Genomic DNA, 19297 nt, shown 5'->3' with positions numbered 1-19297 from the left:
AGAAAAGGAAATCAACTTTTATCATTCTGTTATAGTGAACAGTTGCGAATTTAATAATATAGATAAAATATATTTAATAATATAGATTATAATAATATATAATAATATATAATAATAAATAATATATAATAATATATAATATATATAAAAATTTAATAATATAGATACAATACATTTAATAATATATAGAGAAAATAATATATAGGGAATGTGTGTCCTCCACATAGTTTATTTGTTATTTAATATAGGTTATAACATATTATTAATTTAGATTATTACACTTATTTAATTATAATATTTAATATATATATTAATAATTACATATTTTAATAATGTAAATAAAATTTAACAAAATAAATTTAAACAAAAAATTAATTAATAATAAAAATGAAAAATAATAATGAAATTATAATGAAAAATATTTTTGGTCTTTAAATATATAATAAATATAATTATAATAATTGTTCAATATAACCACCATTTTCTTCTAAACATAGAGTAATTCTGCGCATGAAATTTTCTCTCACTCGTCTTAGCATGAGAGGAGTGATCTATGCACACGCATTACGAATACTGTTTTTAAGAATTTCTGCATTTTCCGGCAGGGTAGTAAACTTTATTTTTTAAGAAAGCCCACATGAAAAGTCCATGGGTGTGAGATCCGGAGAGCGTGGTGGCATTCCTGAACCATGAAGTCCGATCCATCTTCCAGAATTTTTGATTTATAATGGTTCTTGCCAAAAAAAAGTGTGACGCCATGTCCGTCTTGTTAAAATATTATTTCCCTCCTGTTAACTAGTGCACATCTTCAAGGTGTTTAAGCGATGGAATAAAAAATTTGCATAATAATCTGCATTGCCTTGAATAAATTCGGGAACGATAATGTGATCCCCTACTATTCCTAGCCACACATTTATAGCCCATCTGCCTTGAATGTTTACTTCCTTCATACAATGTGGATTATGCTGCGCATAATGATGCTCATTATGTCTGTTTTTGCATCCGTCACTTTTAAAAATTGCCTCGTCACTCCAGAGAATATTTTTCAAAAATATATCGTTTCCGACATTGAAATTCACCTGCGTAAATCGATTATAAATTATTAGTATAAAGTTGACGACTGATATCAATCGACATAAAACGTTTGATATGTTGCAACAAAAAAATAGAAAATAAATTTTTAAATATAACTATACTAATATAAATATACTTACGTGTTCAATAACCCATTCACAAAAATTTATTCGTCGTAGCATATCACCAGGTATGAGATCGTATGTTGTATGTCATTTAAATGGATGTAAACACAGGGAATATTTAATAATTTTATGAAGTAACCTGATTCATGTTTAAATCTGCGCGGCTGCTCTTGTGCTTATATGAGAATTTGTTATAACAACCTCTTGAACAGCATCAATTATAACATACAGTTGTTTTAAGAAAAAATATGGAATTGTTAATTGCAATTACATATTTTCTTAGAAAATAACTATGTGTTTTCTTTACACTAATTGATTCCTCTCATTATTTTGTACTTAAAAGTATTAAGGTAAGATAATCGAAACATGAATATTTTACATGATTATTTTATGGTTTATGTAAAATTAAGAAATGATTTCAAGCTTTATACGTCGAAAAGTTACTTGATGAAAAAACACTTTATTATAGTATTTTGGAAAAGCTCTCGACATAAGCTATAAGAATATGCAATAAAAAATAGGTGGTTCCATTTTAAGAAATTAAAGGTATTTTGACCTGAAATTAACGATGCCATCCAAGATCAAACCAATGACACCATCTTATGTTCCCCTCAAAACCATACAATTTGTTGTTGAAAACGTTTTTCTCTAAAATGTTTAGTTTTTGAAAGAAAAGGAGTTACGGATGGTCTAGAACACCCTGTATATATCTTTTTTGTCAAATAATTTTTATAGATTTTATAGATTTTCTCTTTGAAATAACGCGAGTATCTCCGTGGAGAAAAATAAATTACAACGGAAGCCGCTAATAAAACGTCATTGCACCACATGATTGATCATTCAAAGTCAGTTACTATTATGACGCTAGATAAAACGCATTACCGCGTTACTTATCGTTTGATTCAAACTGCATCATATGAATATCACAAAAAATTGTGTACGAATAGTGGATGTTAAAAAGCATACGTAGTAACACAATTGTATATAATAACACAATCGTACGAACGAATTGTCATAATTATATATTTAATAAAACCTTAGATGTAATAAATATTCAAGTGAATTCGATTACACGCTGCGTGTGCTTGAAATGATATGTGGCTGAAAATGTTACAAGATCTATAATTCTATAACTTCTCTGATCGTTTATAATTTGATTGTGGTTATTTTTTTATCGACGTTTTTTTACTTTAATATTAATAAAAAAAAGCTGATAATAATTATATTCCTTTGTTTGCTAGATATATATTGTAATCGCGACCATAAAGAGAAAAACTAAGATCTAAAAACATAATATGTCTATCTAATCTAGAAATCTAAAAACATAATATTAGAAGATAATAACTTACAATTCGTTAAAACTGAGTTTTAAAGAATTTATTGAAAATAAATTTATATATATGAATTAATGTCAATTTGATTAACACATCAGAATTAGTAGAGTGAGAAAAACAATTAACTGAGAATTCAACAGGAACTGATTGAGTGCAAACGTTTACGAAAAATGCAAATCATGTTTGGAACAATTTTCTGTGTTTTATTGAAAGATTTAGTATTGACAAAGGCAACTATCACACTGAAGGATTTTACCACTTCAAATATCCTCCAACAAGAAAATGTTTCCATGCGTCCGGAGTTAAATTTTACGCAGGTAAAAGATATTTTCGTTTGATTAAGAAACAATTAAATGTTATTGCAGTTAGTAGTGTAACTAAACATGAATGAAAATAAATTATATATTCTACATATAATAAGATAAGATAAAATAAAATAATTCAATATGAAAAAAAAAGTATGTACGATGTTGTAAAAAAAGATGGATAAAGTATATATATATATATATATATATATATATATATTTATATATATATATAAAATAATTATTTCTAAAAATAACAATTATTAAAATAAATGAAGTGTGTCTACTATCTGCTACATTAATATATACATACGATGACACTTCAACAGATTTTTATGTTGTTTTTCTTCAATTTTTAAAATTTCTTTATTTTCTTATATATATATATATATATATATATATATATATATATATATAATATTTATTGATGTAAAGAAAGCTTTATATTAATGTAAATTTTATTTTATAAAATTAATTTAGAAAGTTAGCATCATTTCTTTGTGTTTAGAAAAATTATATAACGGGAGCTACTAAATATCGAGATAGAAAATTTGTCTGATAAAAAAATCATTCATCAAACATTCTTCAAGTTGTATCTATCAACGCTAATATTTCGATCGACAATATATTCAACAACTATCGCTAGAATTTATATTAATTTTCATTGCACATATATCCATTTATATACAATTATACAGGGTGTCCCATTTTAATGCTCCACCCCAAATAACTTTCTTATTTTTAATTTTAGAAAAAGATGTTTCAGACAAAAGTTGTATGGTTTCGAGGGGGACATAAGATGGTACCATTAATTTGATCTTGAAGAGTCACATGAAGGTTATGTGAAGATCATTTTCAATTTCTTAAATGGAACACCCTATATATTTTTGCATATTCTTGTAGCTTATCTCGAGAGCTTTCCAAAACACTATAAATAAACATTTTTTCATCAAGTACGTTTCGAGTAATGAGGCTTGAAATCATTTCTTAATTTTACATAAACCATAAAATATCTTGTAAAATATTCATTTTTTGATTATCTTACCTTAATACTTTTATGTACAAAATAATGAGAGAAATCCATTGGTGCAAAGAAAACATACAGTTGTTTTTAAGAAAAAAATATGTAATTTGCAATTAACAATTCCATATTTTTTCTTAAAAACAACTGTATGTTTTCTTTGCACCAATGGATTTCTCTCATTATTTTGTACATAAAAGTATTAAGGTAAGATAATCAAAAAATGAATATTTTACAAGATATTTTATGGTTTATGTAAAATTAAGAAATGATTTCAAGCCTCATTACTCGAAACGTACTTGATGAAAAAATGTTTATTTATAGTGTTTTGGAAAGCTCTCGAGATAAGCTACAAGAATATGCAAAAATATATAGGGTGTTCCATTTAAGAAATTGAAAATGATCTTCACGTAACCTTCATGTGACTCTTCAAGATCAAATTAATGGTACCATCTTATGTCCCCCTCGAAACCATACAACTTTTGTCTGAAACATCTTTTTCTAAAATTAAAAATAAGAAAATTATTTGGGGTGGGGCATTAAAATGGGACACCCTGTATACACATATTCTTATCGAGACATTATCGGTTTATACTATCGGTTTATATTTATTGTTTGGTGAATTTGTTTGTGTTAAAAATATAACAAACATTCGAAAGAATTCGGGAAAAAACTTGACAAGGTAATAAATAAAAGAATTTATATAATTCTATGACTAATATTTAATAACTGTAAAGAAACAATATTTTTAATCTTTTTATTCTTGAAGTACAAACATTAATAAAACTTTAGTAATGTCGGCAAATTTTTAAAAAGAAATATGAGTTACGGTATAATTGAATAGAGTTAACCAAGCTATCGTGAGAAAGAATCAAATCGTGAGACAAAATTGTTTTAATAATTGCAAAGAGCTACACTTTCACTTGTACTTGATAAAAGCTGTTATGAATCCTCATTGACTCTCGTTATCCTATTGATTGATTTTTTTTTGACATGAGTTATGTTTGATATACAAGATGCCTTAAAAAAATAAATAAAAAATAGATTTTATGATATTGTTACGTCCGGTGGACTCCACGATTCTTTTCTTTCTTCAAAATGATACCGTGAAAGAAAAATCAAGGATCGGTTTGCATTTGAAGCACAAAATAATCCTTGTTCGAATAATGATAGCACATAGAAAAACGGAACCTAACCCGCGTATATAATCATTTAACAAATCAAAATTAATATCGAAAGGCAGTTAAGAGCCAACGCAGTTGTAGGGCGTGGATAAAATAATTTCCAAACAGCGACTCGATTTTAACGATCCATTCGCTTTATTCCAAACGTTTCGGACTCGATTCGAGCCTTCTTCAGTGATTCTAATACAAACAAAGAAAAAATAAATAAATCAAATGAGACAGAATAAAAACGCAGTATCAATAAAATACAAAAGAAAGGAGAAAGCATAGTCACGAGCATGCATGGTCTATAGAAGTGACGCGACTTCGTCAAGGCTGATCCATCCGAGAACGTACGATGCAAAAAGCCCTCTCAACGGTACAAAGCGCGAAGAGCGATGCATCGGACAAGAGACGGACCAGCAGAAACGACACGAAATAATCGACACGCTAACAATCGAAGTTGCGTTGGCTCTTAACTGCCTTTCGATATTAATTTTGATTTGTTAATTTAGAGGAGCCTTTAACTTTGTTTATTTTATTATAATCATAAACCTAATATTGAGAATGGCCAGTCGAGATAGCGCTAAAGAAACTTTAAATAAACTTTTGAGTTATGAGACTCGGAAGTATATGAAATTCGAACCACTCGTATCCATGGTTATAACTTGATTTATCTTAGAGATTTTAAACAAAGAGCCTGTGGTCCTCGAAAAATTGACCACAGGTAAACATAAATTAATATTGCACGTGCGTTCGTTCGACAGGGCATTCTCAATCATCAAGCGATAAGATAATCAGCTCTTCGCTCCCACTCTCTACTGGATGGAGCTAAATCTCGAGCAAAAGGGCTTAACCAATTAGAATCTTAAGACACTCCTCTCTTATTGAAAATCTAACTCCTTGGCCCTAAGAAGGGAGTAATAGAAATCATTTGATTCGATTTTTAAAGATTCCCACCATCCAGTAAGGAGGAGGAGCAACTACCTTAAAAAATGCAAGCGCAAGGCGCGAGCACTCTCTTGGTCTCTAGTTCATTAGTTCATTAAGTTCTCTAGTTCATTAGTTCACTTCCTATCTAGTTTACTAAGCGTTCACTAATAAGTACTAACTAGCACTATAAGCAGTACAGTTAACAGCTCCAGTCAAGATTCAGCCATTCAATTTTAACATTATATAGCCTCGGGGATCCTTTTCTTGCATTATGCAATTAAGTTATTAATTTGTTTTATATCACAGTGAAAATGATTTTGTTAACATTTAATTGTGCATCATGTGAAATTTCTGATGAGCATCCCCACTACTCGGCTCTTCATGTTATAAACCTCCGACTTCAGCCATTGCAAGTTTATCAACGCACTTATTTTTATGATCCCGACGAGTTGTGAGTAAATTTGAATAATTTCTATTTTCTCCCTTTCCCATATCTTACTATCTCATAATTTAAAAATCTATGTCTGACTAATAATTTTAAACAATTAATAATCATTAAATTTTTACTAATTACTATCAATCCTTGTCTCACCTTTTCTCCAGTCTTATTCCTAGTTCTTACTAATTCGCCTAGAATCTCCGCAAGGCGGTTCGCGAATAATTTACCTGTTCGTCGAGAATCTCCGCAAGGCGATTCACGAACATTTCCTTGTTCGTTGAGAATCTCCGCAAGGCGATTCACGAACATTTCCTTGTTCGTTGAGAATCTCCGCAAGGCGATTCATGAACAATTCCTTGATTTTCAATTCCTTTTAATTGCCTTTTTTGATTTATTTATCAACAATTTGTATTGTTTTCTATCTTTATATTTCGTTTAAGCCCTCCTTTATACATATTTAACTCTTCATTTCTATTTTTCTTTACTCCCTTTCATTTTCTTTTAATTTCCCATTCCTTGCATTATTATTATTTTTTTTCTTTTTCTTTCTTCTCCTTTATATTATTTTCCTATGTATTATCACTACTTTGGGAGAAATCATTGAAATAGATGAATAATTTTCAAACTTAGACTTGGCGAATCTTTTATCTTAATTTTATTATTGTATTTTAATTTGGATCTGTGTTTCGCCGAATTTAGAAAATTTTAATTTTAACATACTCGAGAATATATACTCACGCACACATACTCACTCATGCATAACTACAACTGCTAAGATGTATTTTTCTTTCCTTATATTTTGTTTTATATAATATATGCTTTTTTTATTATTTAATGTAGAATTTAATTATTTAACCCGTTCTCTTCTCTAAACCCCGAGATCGCACTAGGTCCTATCCCGCGTAACAAGGATTAAATTCCTTTATCGAAATGGGACCACCGAACAAATAGGCGTAAAAACGCAGAGTTAAAGAGACCTTCGGTCGCTAACCTGTGTCAGGCCCTTCATATTTGTTCGATCCGATCCATACACACGCCCGAATAAAGTGTGTCACGGGGTAAGTTACTAAGTTACGTTCTTCCATACAGTCCATCTTTTCAGGATATGGACGTAACAATATGAATAAAACTACATCACATTCAATTTATGTCATTTAGGAATGGTATATGTCAAACCGGTATTATAAGCAAACCAAAAACAAATGGCAATTTTTTGTTTAATTTTATATATTATATAATTTACCATTAAAAGCCAGAAACAATCGCCTGAATGATATTCACTTAATTCTTTTTGTATGTTACACTTTATCAAGAATATTTCAATGTCCGAGAAAAGTGATCATCATATACTAAATATCAAATCTGACCGGAGTCATTCTGATAGTACTGTAAGAAATGAGCGGGAAGTCGATGAAGCGATACTTGCAAATATTTCTATCATCCCAGAATCTATTGGTAAGTTGCAGAAAAATGCATAAAACATTAATAACAAAATCTCTGATGAAAAAGTGTAAATATAATTTAAATTCAAGAGAAAGTGGAAATTAAATCTAAAAATATCTTCCAGTATTGAAAAGAATATAAATTCTAATTCTGCCCTAAAAAGAAACAGAAAAGCATAATATAAACATAATATTGTACATAAAAATTGTTATAATTTAAGATAAAATCAATTTTATTAATATGTTACTCTCTTTTAAAGCAGTCGCAAATATTATACTTCTCACTTCTTAAGCTATAGGAATTTTTCGAAAAGTACTTATTATTTTAGTAAAAGTTATTTATTCGTTTTTGCCATGAGTTAACGATTACTTTTCTAAATCTTAAATGACGCAAAAAATTCTTATATTATTTTTTTAAGGATCAATACTGTGCTAATTTCCATATTTTGTATTTATATTTATTTTTTCTCTTTCCTTTATTTTCACATTAAATTGTTCTTTCTGATTTACTGAGATAATCCACTTAATCTTATATATAACTGTGTTAATGTGTACGATCTGAAAATCTTTAGAAAGCAGTTTGGACAAGCCAACATCTCTCAGAGCATTTGTACAATATGACAGTCAATTTACAGAAAAAGTAAACGACATTTTTGTGACATTGAGGTAAGAAATCTAAATTCTCAGTTTGTTGTCTTTCATTTTTCTTTCTTTTTCTTAAATTCAACGATATAAATATATCAAAATGATAATTCTGTTATAATTTTGTTAAAATACAAAATGGCTCAAAATTATTTGAATTTATTATTTTAATTTATTTTAATTTAATTTTAATTTATTTTTTAATGACATCTCGAACATTGAAACGGATCTTGATAAGATCGAAACGTACGTATTTATTATTTTCTGTTCACTCGAATCAATTTTTTCAGACATATTTTTTATATTTTTATATCTGACTGATTATTAATATATTATGTCTCTTACTTAGAGTCTTTATTATTATTTCGACTTTTTTACGCTCTAACATCTTGCGCCACGTTCTTTTAGCCTTCCTTTTTATTTCGTTTTGCTAAAATTTTATGTTTTTACAGATGGAACCAACCAGAATTTGCCGATGAAATAATACAAGTGTACCAAGTGCAGTGTTCTTTCTTCGAGGACTTTAAAGAAACCTGCGACGATAAAAATATCACAGCTACAAAATTGGAGCACACGGTGCACAATCTATCATCTAACACGACATATTATTTTCGAGTACGTGCGCATACTAAAATTGTTGCTGGTCCTTACACGGATTTAATCAATGTGTCGACTACACATGAAAATCCAATACCTAAATTATTACTCATAACGGATCTAGATACGAAAATATTGGACGTGGATTTAAACGTTACTAATTTCGTAATGCAAGCGTACGTATACTAATAAAAAATAGTTCTAATTATCATAAATTTTTTTTAACACTAACTATAAAGTTAAAGTTATTATTATTATGCACAAGTTTATTATTATCAACATTATAGTAGGCATAACTATAAAATTAGAAATCTCGACTATAATTTTTTATCATACAATTATAATCTTTTCAGATATAGATCCATTGTTTTTGCAAGATATGTCACTTATTTGATACAAGAACATAGAATTTATTGGAGTAACGGAAAAGATCTACTGACATTGAAGATTAATGAAAATAATATCACAAAAATTGCTAGCTTTCCTAATACTCTACATAATCTCTGCATTGACTGGGTAGCAAGAAATTTATATTTCACCTATCAATGGTCAGGCTATTATATTGTAAAGTTTGACTTAACAATGTGGGAAAATGGCATAATTAAATTTAATGAGATTCTCAAAGAAGATATTCCAATCCATTATTTAAATGTATCACCGTTTATGGGGTACGTTTACTACCTGAAAAAATAATTTTCCATTAAAGATTTATGCAAATTTGTACTATAATTTTTCTATAATTTTACGAGGTTTTATAATTAAGATCACAAGTAAAAAATATAATAAGTTATTATGTTATTATAAGAATTTCGAATTTTTACTACATACAAGTTTCTGTTTTTGTTAGAATAATGTTTTATAATGAATAAAATAATTACATATTTTTTAGAATTTTATATTATATACAATTATGGGGAAACCATTTCAAAATAATAAAAACTGATTACGATGGAATAATCGAGCAAATTGTTTCGATAAATGCATCTTTTTGCTCTTCAAAACTTTATCATGCTGCTCGAACTTTCAAAGATATGATAATTGATAACATGAATAATAAGGAACCGTCAATTTACTGGTTAAGTGATGATTACATATTTGTGACAGACATTGACATTTCTATGTGCAATACAATTTTACACAACGAAAACATGCGTGATAACATCCTATTCAAATCTATGACGATTGACAAAACAAACATCTACATTTTACCATTTCGAAAACATTATAAGGCCATGTTTCCATATATGTACGTTTTGAAAAAGAAATATGCAAGTTTCAAGAGCGTAAATGCAGCTGAATATGTTGAAAAGACAATAATAGAAAAATCATATCAAATGTTTTATAAAATTTATGCTTTTGATAAATCTGTACAACCATATTCTCCAGCTATATCAATGAGATGTCTGACACCTTATGAAAAAGTTTACAATTTTGAGAATGTGTCTGCAACGGCAAACAGCATCTTTGTAAATCTTCCGGAGCCGGTTGTAAAGAGTGGATGCAAAAGATATAATTTACCGACTACTATATATACTATCTCTGTAAGCCAGCATTGTGTAGACAAAAATCTCAACAAGTCTGAAGAATTCAATGTGCAGACGTGCGAGCAATATTACGAGATTCAGAATTTAATACCGTTTACAGACTATAAGTTGAAATTTACTTTAAAAAATGTTTACTTTGATCAATTATCAATAAATCCATTCGATTCGAATGTGATACCAATAAAAATTAATTCGGGCAAGCTTAATGCACCAGAAAACATAAGTGTTTTAGTTTTGACGCCTACTATAGCAGTAGTTCATTGGATGCCACCCAAGAAATTAAACTGTGCGGACCTGACTTACGAAGTGCATTGGACGTCAGTTATATTTGTGAACGGCATACAACAAAAGAGCAAACAATTTATTAATATGCCGAAACGTATGGTAGATGGCAGATTTTTCACAAAGATTAACTTGTCGCTACCAGTACAAGATTACTTGATATACGTGCGTGTGTACCCAATTAATTCAAGCGATTTGTACAACGAGAGTTTAAGCAAGATCGTTCACATATCCTCAGAACCAAACAATATTACTTTGGACGAGGTCGACATAAATAGCATGATCATTTCATGGATCTCCAACATTAATCTGACGATCTTTTGTATACTGGAATACAAAGAGATTGCAGCAGAAAAGTGGCAAACAATGAAGAATTTTAAAACGAATTATAAAGATAAAGTAATGTACTATGTCAAAAATTTACAATCGGGAACTTTATACAAGTTTCGCTTGATATTGAGATATCTCGAATATGATGAAACTTTTATATGGCCGGCTGATGAAAGATTTATTTTTTCAACACGTGGTAGCAAACGTGGTAAGCAAATTAAAATACCTATACAGCACGATAAGGTTGCGGATATATTGAAGAATAATTTCATTGAAACATTGCAATATTGCAAATCGAATGCGAAACTTTGCTGAGTTATTATTATAAGCTTGTGATAAAGTTAAAGTATCCTCTTTTTGCAATGAAATAATATTACAGTGTAATATATTGGAAAGAATGTAACGTTACTGCAACCATTTAATAACATAACGTATAAAATATTTTTGATATATGAATATCTTGGAAACATTTAATTAAATTAAAAAGCTTGATATAAATATTAGTTTATGATATCTAATATATTGCAAAATTATATTTAAACATAACATCATATAAAATAAAATGTTATATTTTTATACAAAATTGCTCTAAACTATTACTTACGAATCACTTTTTTTATTTTAAATGTTCTGTATACTCTTATAATGGGTATTTTATACACATTTATATATTAGTTATAGAATTAATTATACATTCCTAATTACATTTTTATTTAAAAATTTAAAAAATTTGTTATAATTACATATATTTGCATGTGACAAATACAGAAAAATGCATAGGAAAATATAATGATAGATATAATAATATATATTCTTAATATAATAAAAAGATATATTATTTTTGAAGATTAATATCGTATTCGTACATGAAGTCAAAATATATCATAAAATATATTTTAACATTGATATAAAATGTTATCTATATTTTAATGAAAAAATAACAAGGCTCTGTAGGTTAGAATTACTTTAATTTACTCGATATTATTTGTGTCAATAATTCATTTGACTTCTGCAAAAAAGTAAAATTCATCGCATATATAATAAAAAAATGTATTAATACATTATTTTTATAGATAAATTAAAGAGTGTTATAGTTTTAAAGTGTTTTCAAAATATGAATATCATATTATTAATATCTAATTCACACTTTATTAATTTATATTTCTACAATGTTTCCGTAATGTTGTAATTTGTAATATTGCAACATTGTTGCAAAGTAGTTGTAATATTTTGTGCTGCATAGATATTATAATATTATGTGCTGATATTTTTTCGATATGAATAGGCCTAAAATTAAAAAAAATTAAATCTTATAATAAAGTTATAAGTAAAAATTATAAAATTTGTAAAAATATACACACACAAAGATATTAAAATTATACTTTTGCTTAATTTAGATATTCCGAGCACTCCTGGAATAATAGCGAATAAATATGACTTATTATTGATGTTAAGTTTCATGGTTATAGTTCCTATAATCTGCGTTTTCTACATTTATCGTTGTAAGTATATTTGATGTAGAAGTCGACTTGAATTGTAGATTATACATATATATCTGATATCTAGAGATTTACTGAAAATAGTAATTTGCTTATATAAAATTAAACGAATATATTTACTAAAAAACAGTAAAATTTATAATACATATTATTACATAATTAAATTGAAATTTTATAATAGTGTATCGTCAACGCAGAGGTAATAATGAACAATTTTTGTCTTCAACAATGACCGATATAGAATTGGCGATTCTACATGAAGTACCTTGGCGAAACACTCTAGATGAATGTGCGATAACTAAAATCGCACGAAATCAAATAACACTTACAAAACATCTTGGTAGCGGCGCATTCGGAACGGTAAAAATTAATTTTTTTCAAGCAATGTTTCAAATTAATTTTTGGATTAACAAAACAGATACATATTTTCTAATAAAGACATAAATTGCATGAATTTTTATAATAAATTATAAGTAATATAAAATTTACGTGAGACAACAAGCATGCACTTTATTATATATTTTTTATTGAATTATTTAATATAAAGTAAAATATAATATTACTTGACATTTAACTATATTTTCTAATGAAGTACGCATGTAAATTTGTCTGAAATATTTTGCAGGTGTTTCAAGGAAAGGTGAAGGATTTAGAAAAATCGGGCACAGAGATATCCGTTGCAATAAAAACGCTTCGAAAAGATGCTTCTTCCCATGAGAAAGAGAAATTGTTAAAGGAAGCCAAGCTTATGAATCATTTTCAACACAAACATATATTAAAATTGTTTGCCGTTTGTTTAGATGGAGATTCTCCGTTACTAGTGTTGGAATTGATGGAAACTGATCTGTTAAAATATTTGAGAGAATGTCGAAATTTGCAAGCGTCAGATTCGCCTGCTCTGCGTTTACAAGATTTGCTCGCCATGTGCGAAGATGTTGCGCGAGGTTGTTGTTACTTGGAAGAGTTGCGTTTCGTACATAGAGATCTAGCGTGTCGCAATTGTTTAGTATCTTCGAGAAATCGCGAGAATCGTGTCATCAAAATTGGAGATTTTGGACTAGCTAGAAATATCTACAAGGATGATTATTATCGCATGGTAAATACAATTATGAAAAAATTTAATGATTAAAAATTGAATTCTTTTTAAAATACTTTCCATTTTTTTTTATCCTAATAGTATTCTGCATTGTTTCTTTAAGTAATATAGAATATAATATAGAATATAAATAGTTTTTATTTATATATAGCAGATATAGAATTTTATTTATATATAGAGATAAATGAACGTTTTTCATTTTGCACATATTCTAAAAATGAACAATTTGAACCAGAAAATTAAATTTTTGTTTAAATCATGTGTTTTAGACAGGAGAATGTTGGTTTCCTATTCGCTGGATGGCACCCGAATCTTTGATGATCAGAATATTTACTTCTCAAAGCGATGTTTGGTCATTTGGGGTATTAATGTGGGAAATTACATCGTTGGGTGAGAAACCTTATGTTGCCAAGACTGATAAAGAAGTAATAAATTATGTACGTGCTGGAGGCAGGTTACCGATGACTCTTAACTGTCCGTCATCTTTGTACCAGTTGATGCTACGTTGCTGGAGTGCAGCGGATGCTAGACCTAATTTCGAATTTTGTCTGAAAAGTATTACAGCATTAAGAAAGAACATAGAGGATGCCTTACTAAGTCCAGTCGATACTATTTAGCCGATATATTTAAATTAATGTTTATCTTATTTTCCAAACGATTCAATAAATCTTAATGTACAAAAAATATTTCTAGGATATTTCTAAATTGAGTCTGATCTGATTATTTTTAGGTTTAATTTTAATGTTACATGTATCAATGAAAATTGTTTTAATGTTACATGTATCAATGAAAATTTTGTAATCTTACTTTCCATACAATTTTGATTATTATTAAAAAATATAACATCCGTTTTCATGATTGTACAAAATCAAATAATATGATGATATATCTAATTTGTGTTTTTGAGTGATCAAAGCGAAATTTTATGATTGTGATTATATATATGTATATGTTTAAACAATATTTTTTTTGAACATAGTAATATAATTAATTTTCGACATTATATATGACCGATAATTACAAACTGATTGTAAAACTTATAAGTGAAAGAGAAAACGCGAATAATATCCTCTATAATTAATTGTGAATATATAAATATAATAATATATTTATAAATATAATAATATAATTATTTTTGAGTTTATAACAATTAACATATATGAATTTTTTACATTATTCGAGATAAGAATATAAATATATTATATCTTTTTATTTAATAACTTACTATATATTCAAATTATATTGATGATTAAAAAAGTACGCAGTTGTGAAAATGAACTATATTTATTGTTTTATCTCCAATAACTGTTTAATAAAGTTAATAATGTATAAATATATATTCACATAAAAGTACGGTCTATCATTTTGAAAAAATTCGTGCACGTATATATATCTTTGTTGATGAGTAATAAGTGTTTATAAATTTGTAAAATGTTTGAAAATACATCTATTATAATACATGAATTTAAAAAGAGATTGTAATATTAATGTTTATATTATTAAAAATATTCTTATGTAATATGTCTCTTTACCAATATAGAAACAATTATGTAGGATTAGTTATATGTACGTATGTTATATGTAGTGTGTGCGTGCATGTATATGTTAGTATGTGTGTGAAATGTATGTCGGCAAAAAATACAAAAGATGCGATCGAAATGTTATCATTTATCAAACGAGAGTCGCGAGGCTCATTACGCAGATAAGTCTTCCTTTAAGAAACCGCGAGACTAGTTCGGAGGCGACCAGCGAAACTAGCGAAACGATATCAATTATTAAACGAGAGCCGCTAGGCTCATTTCGGAAATAAGCTTTCTTTCTGGAAAGCCGCATAAAGGATGCGGCATAAAATATAAATCCGAGTCCTGTGGAAGCAGGAGTTCAGTTCGATTCGCGCAGTCAAGCGAGCAACGTTAGCAAGTGCGAATCAGATACTGAAGATAAAAGTGACGCCGAAAATTGATATCAGGGGCGTATATACATATATCAACAGCAGGACGGCCAAGTGTAGGATTAGTTATATGTACGTATGTTATATGTAGTGTGTGCGTGCATGTATATGTTAGTATGTGTGTGAAATATGTGTCGGCAAAAGACGCGATCGAAATGATATCAATTGTCAAACGAGAGATGTGAGGCTCATTTCGGAAATAAGCTTTCTTTTTGGAAAGCCTCACAAAGGATGCGGCATAAAATATGAATTCGAGTCCTGAGGAAGCAGGAGTTCAGTTCGATTCGCGCAGTCAAGCGAGCAACGTTAGCAAGTGCGGAGAGATACCTCCGATTAGACACAGTACAATTGGACACAACTGGCTTTGATTGGCTAATCGTGCTCGATCGTGCTGGTTACCCTAGACATCGGTCGATATGATTGGCTGTGTCTAATCGTACTGTGTGTAATTGGGCAATCCCCAGTGCGGAAGGTATTCTTTAAATAAAGTTATTATACCTTATTGTGTGTGTTAATTGAGGACTATCCCACAATTATAGAGTCAATTATATTTCACGTAATTAAAGTGTTTATCACATTTTTTTGGAAATAAAGTAATTGATTTATAGCGGGAGAAAGATGGAATTTGATTGGATGCACTAATGCACACTGGTGCATAATAAAGTCTGTCGTATATAAAATTACAATAGTAGAATTAAAATAATAAGTAATTACTATTAAAAAATTTTTTATTATATTATATATATTATTATATTATATATTATTATATATATATTATTATATTATATATATTAAGTATATTATATTAAGTTAAGTTAATATTAACTAAAGTTATATTATATAAGATATATATATATATATATATATATATATATATATTATATATTTTTGAATGATGAGTAAATTAGAAATAGATGATGCTGAGTAAAATAAAAATTTATGATGATGATGAGTAAAATAAAAATCGATGATGATGAGTAAAATAAAAGCAAGTTGTAATGAATATATAAATAAAAATCCATCAAGAAAAGAATGAGTAAAATAACAATCGAGGAGAAAGAGGAGGAGGAGGAGGAAGAGGAGCAAAATAAAAATGCAGGAGGAGGGGGAGCAAAATAAAAATGGAGGAGGAGGAGGAATTTAATTTTTTTATTAAATAGATTGATTATAATATTATATATATATATGTATGGCTTATAAATTAAAAAGTTTCATATGAAAGATATTAGGGAAACAAACACTTTTACATATTTATGAATATTAAATATTATTTATATATTGTTTTTATAATGAACATATAATGGTTCAAGTAAACTATATAAATTTGAAGTAAAATGATGGATGTAAATCATTATAGTTTGAATTATAAGTTCTAATAAGGATTACTCCAAATAATTATATAATATTATAATTAATTGGAAGAGGAGGAGGAGGAGCAAAATAAAAATCGAGGAGGAAGAAGAGGAGGAGGAGGAGGAGGAAAGATCGCAACGATCGAAGTGATGATTTAATATTTTAGATCATCATTTATTCGATTCTCGATTAAATTGTATATTGTTTAATTAACAAGGATTGAGAAAATTTAAAACTTAAATTGGTCGAAATATATTTAATTCTAATATTGTTAAAAAAATATTATAATAATTATTAATTAATCGAAAGTTCGTAACATAATTAATTTTGCTTATGGCCTTTTGTATCTCCTGTTCCAATTTTTAATCGCGGTAATAAATATTTGCGAATCAATAAAGTTTTATCGTTGCAATACAGTTTCATGTCGTTAATTAATTTTCAATTAATTAATTTTTATTAATATTTAAAGTAAATTATGTTTCGATACTAATTGTAATCGTGTTTAGTAAAATAATTAGCATATACGAAGCGTTTCTCACCACTACTTTATTACTCGAGAGTCACCGTGCGAATGATGACAAAGTAATAACACAGCGCGCTATTGCTTATATTTTATATTGCCAAAGTCGAATGCCGTGTTATCGATAATTTGTTGTCGAAATATTTTATATATTATAAAATATACATTAACGCAGAATATTAAATTATGAAAGTATTTTAATTTATTGATTAAAATTGATTATTTATTAAACAATTTATCACGGAGCTTTTCGTTATACTAATTATTTGCATATATAATTCGATTGTTTTACTTCGTTTTACTCCGTATGTTACATCTGATGCTATTCCAGATTTTTTTTCCTCTCTTATGTATTTTTCGTTATTTCCTTTTGGCATTCAATCATTCACGAATACACGATTTAATTATGATTAATGGAGTACGTGGCACACTTTGTACTCGTTCGCGAAATAATCATACGAAATTTATATACGCACTTTATTATATTATAAGAGAGCAATACGACCTTTACACGAGACCAAAATCATTCCCTACTTGCTACAGCAATGCGTATTACTGAATACTATTAATACACGTATTATAGAACACAATAAAAAGGCAAAAACGTATTATACGCTTTATAATATACGAATCGATTAAGTAGAGTAGGTATACATAGGTATACATATTAAAGAGGTATACATATTAAAGAGTTATCATTGTTTCTTCCGTTAAATAAACGTTAATGAAAGTTGCGTGACTCGTACCGCCGAAGAGTCGAAACGATTTTCATGGAGAATTATTTCTCACTGCTTTTTATGAGATCCATTCGCGACGTCCAGCTCTGTTAAAAATTGGGAATTCTTATTGTAAGATTGGAATTAATTCCAGGTTTTTCTGAAAATTTCCGAAAGCAATGATTTCGGTAGTAATTCAACGACGATACGTGTGTTTAACGTCGAATTAATTTAAATAATATATATTTAGATGGGAGAAATGTGTCCCTTTTTTTCTTCATTAAAAATGTTCTATCATTATTAGTGTTACGTCCGGTGGACTTCACGATTCTGTTCTTTCATCGAAACGTTTCTTAGAAGTAATCAACGATTGGATTGAATTTAAAATAAAGAAAACCCAACTCGGACAAACAAACAGAGTGGCCAGTCGAGATAGCGCTAAGAAAATTTAAATAAAAATTTTTTAATTTACGAGCCTAGGAAATATAAGAAATTCAATCCATGCATATCAATGGATCGTCTCAGGGACTTTGAAATAAGAGCCTTGATGATCGAGAAATTGACCAAAAGATAAATACGAGCAGAGCCATAAAATTAATATCGCACGTGCGCTGGATCAATAGGCCATTCTCAATCAAATCGTAGGAGATAAGGAAATCAGGTTGCTCCCACTCTCTACTGGATGGTGAAGCCAAACCTTAAGAAAAAGGGCTTAACCAATTAGAGGTCTAAGACATCCTCTCTTCCTAAAAATCTAACTCCTTGATCCCTAAGAAGGGAATAGTAAAAATTTTTTGATTGATTAAAAGAAATTCCCACTATCCAGAAGGGAGGAGGAGCAAAGACTTTAAAATTCAAGAGCCGAGAGCGCGGAAATGCAGTTAATCTAAAGAAATTTTTCGGCTTGCTCTTCTCCGCATCAGTGCGCTAT

General features: G+C 28.5%; 2 protein-coding genes across 2 annotated transcripts; both read left to right on the top strand.

The window, feature by feature from the left end:
- Window positions 1–2619: 2619 nt before the first annotated feature.
- On the top strand, window positions 2620–9944 carry LOC112639062 (proto-oncogene tyrosine-protein kinase ROS-like). Its single transcript, XM_025411885.1, has 6 exons — window positions 2620–2850; window positions 7708–7849; window positions 8409–8502; window positions 8931–9251; window positions 9429–9743; window positions 9923–9944. The coding sequence occupies exons 1-6, from the start codon at window positions 2704–2706 to the stop codon at window positions 9942–9944; spliced, it is 1041 nt and encodes a 346-aa protein (XP_025267670.1). The 5' UTR covers window positions 2620–2703.
- Window positions 9945–10003: 59 nt separating this feature from the next.
- LOC112639064 (proto-oncogene tyrosine-protein kinase ROS-like) lies at window positions 10004–14535 on the top strand. Its single transcript, XM_025411886.1, has 5 exons — window positions 10004–11439; window positions 12629–12733; window positions 12912–13090; window positions 13356–13826; window positions 14096–14535. Exons 1-5 carry the CDS (start codon window positions 10107–10109, stop codon window positions 14441–14443), a joined length of 2436 nt encoding a protein of 811 aa, XP_025267671.1. The 5' UTR covers window positions 10004–10106; the 3' UTR covers window positions 14444–14535.
- The last annotated feature ends 4762 nt before the right edge of the window (window positions 14536–19297 follow it).

Source organism: Camponotus floridanus, unplaced genomic scaffold (assembly GCF_003227725.1).
Source record: "Camponotus floridanus strain SB8 unplaced genomic scaffold, Cflo_v7.5 scaffold444, whole genome shotgun sequence".
In the NCBI taxonomy this organism is placed as follows: Eukaryota; Metazoa; Arthropoda; class Insecta; order Hymenoptera; family Formicidae; genus Camponotus; species Camponotus floridanus.
Note: the sequence above shows the minus strand (reverse complement) of the source record. Positions and strands in the feature narration are given on the sequence as shown.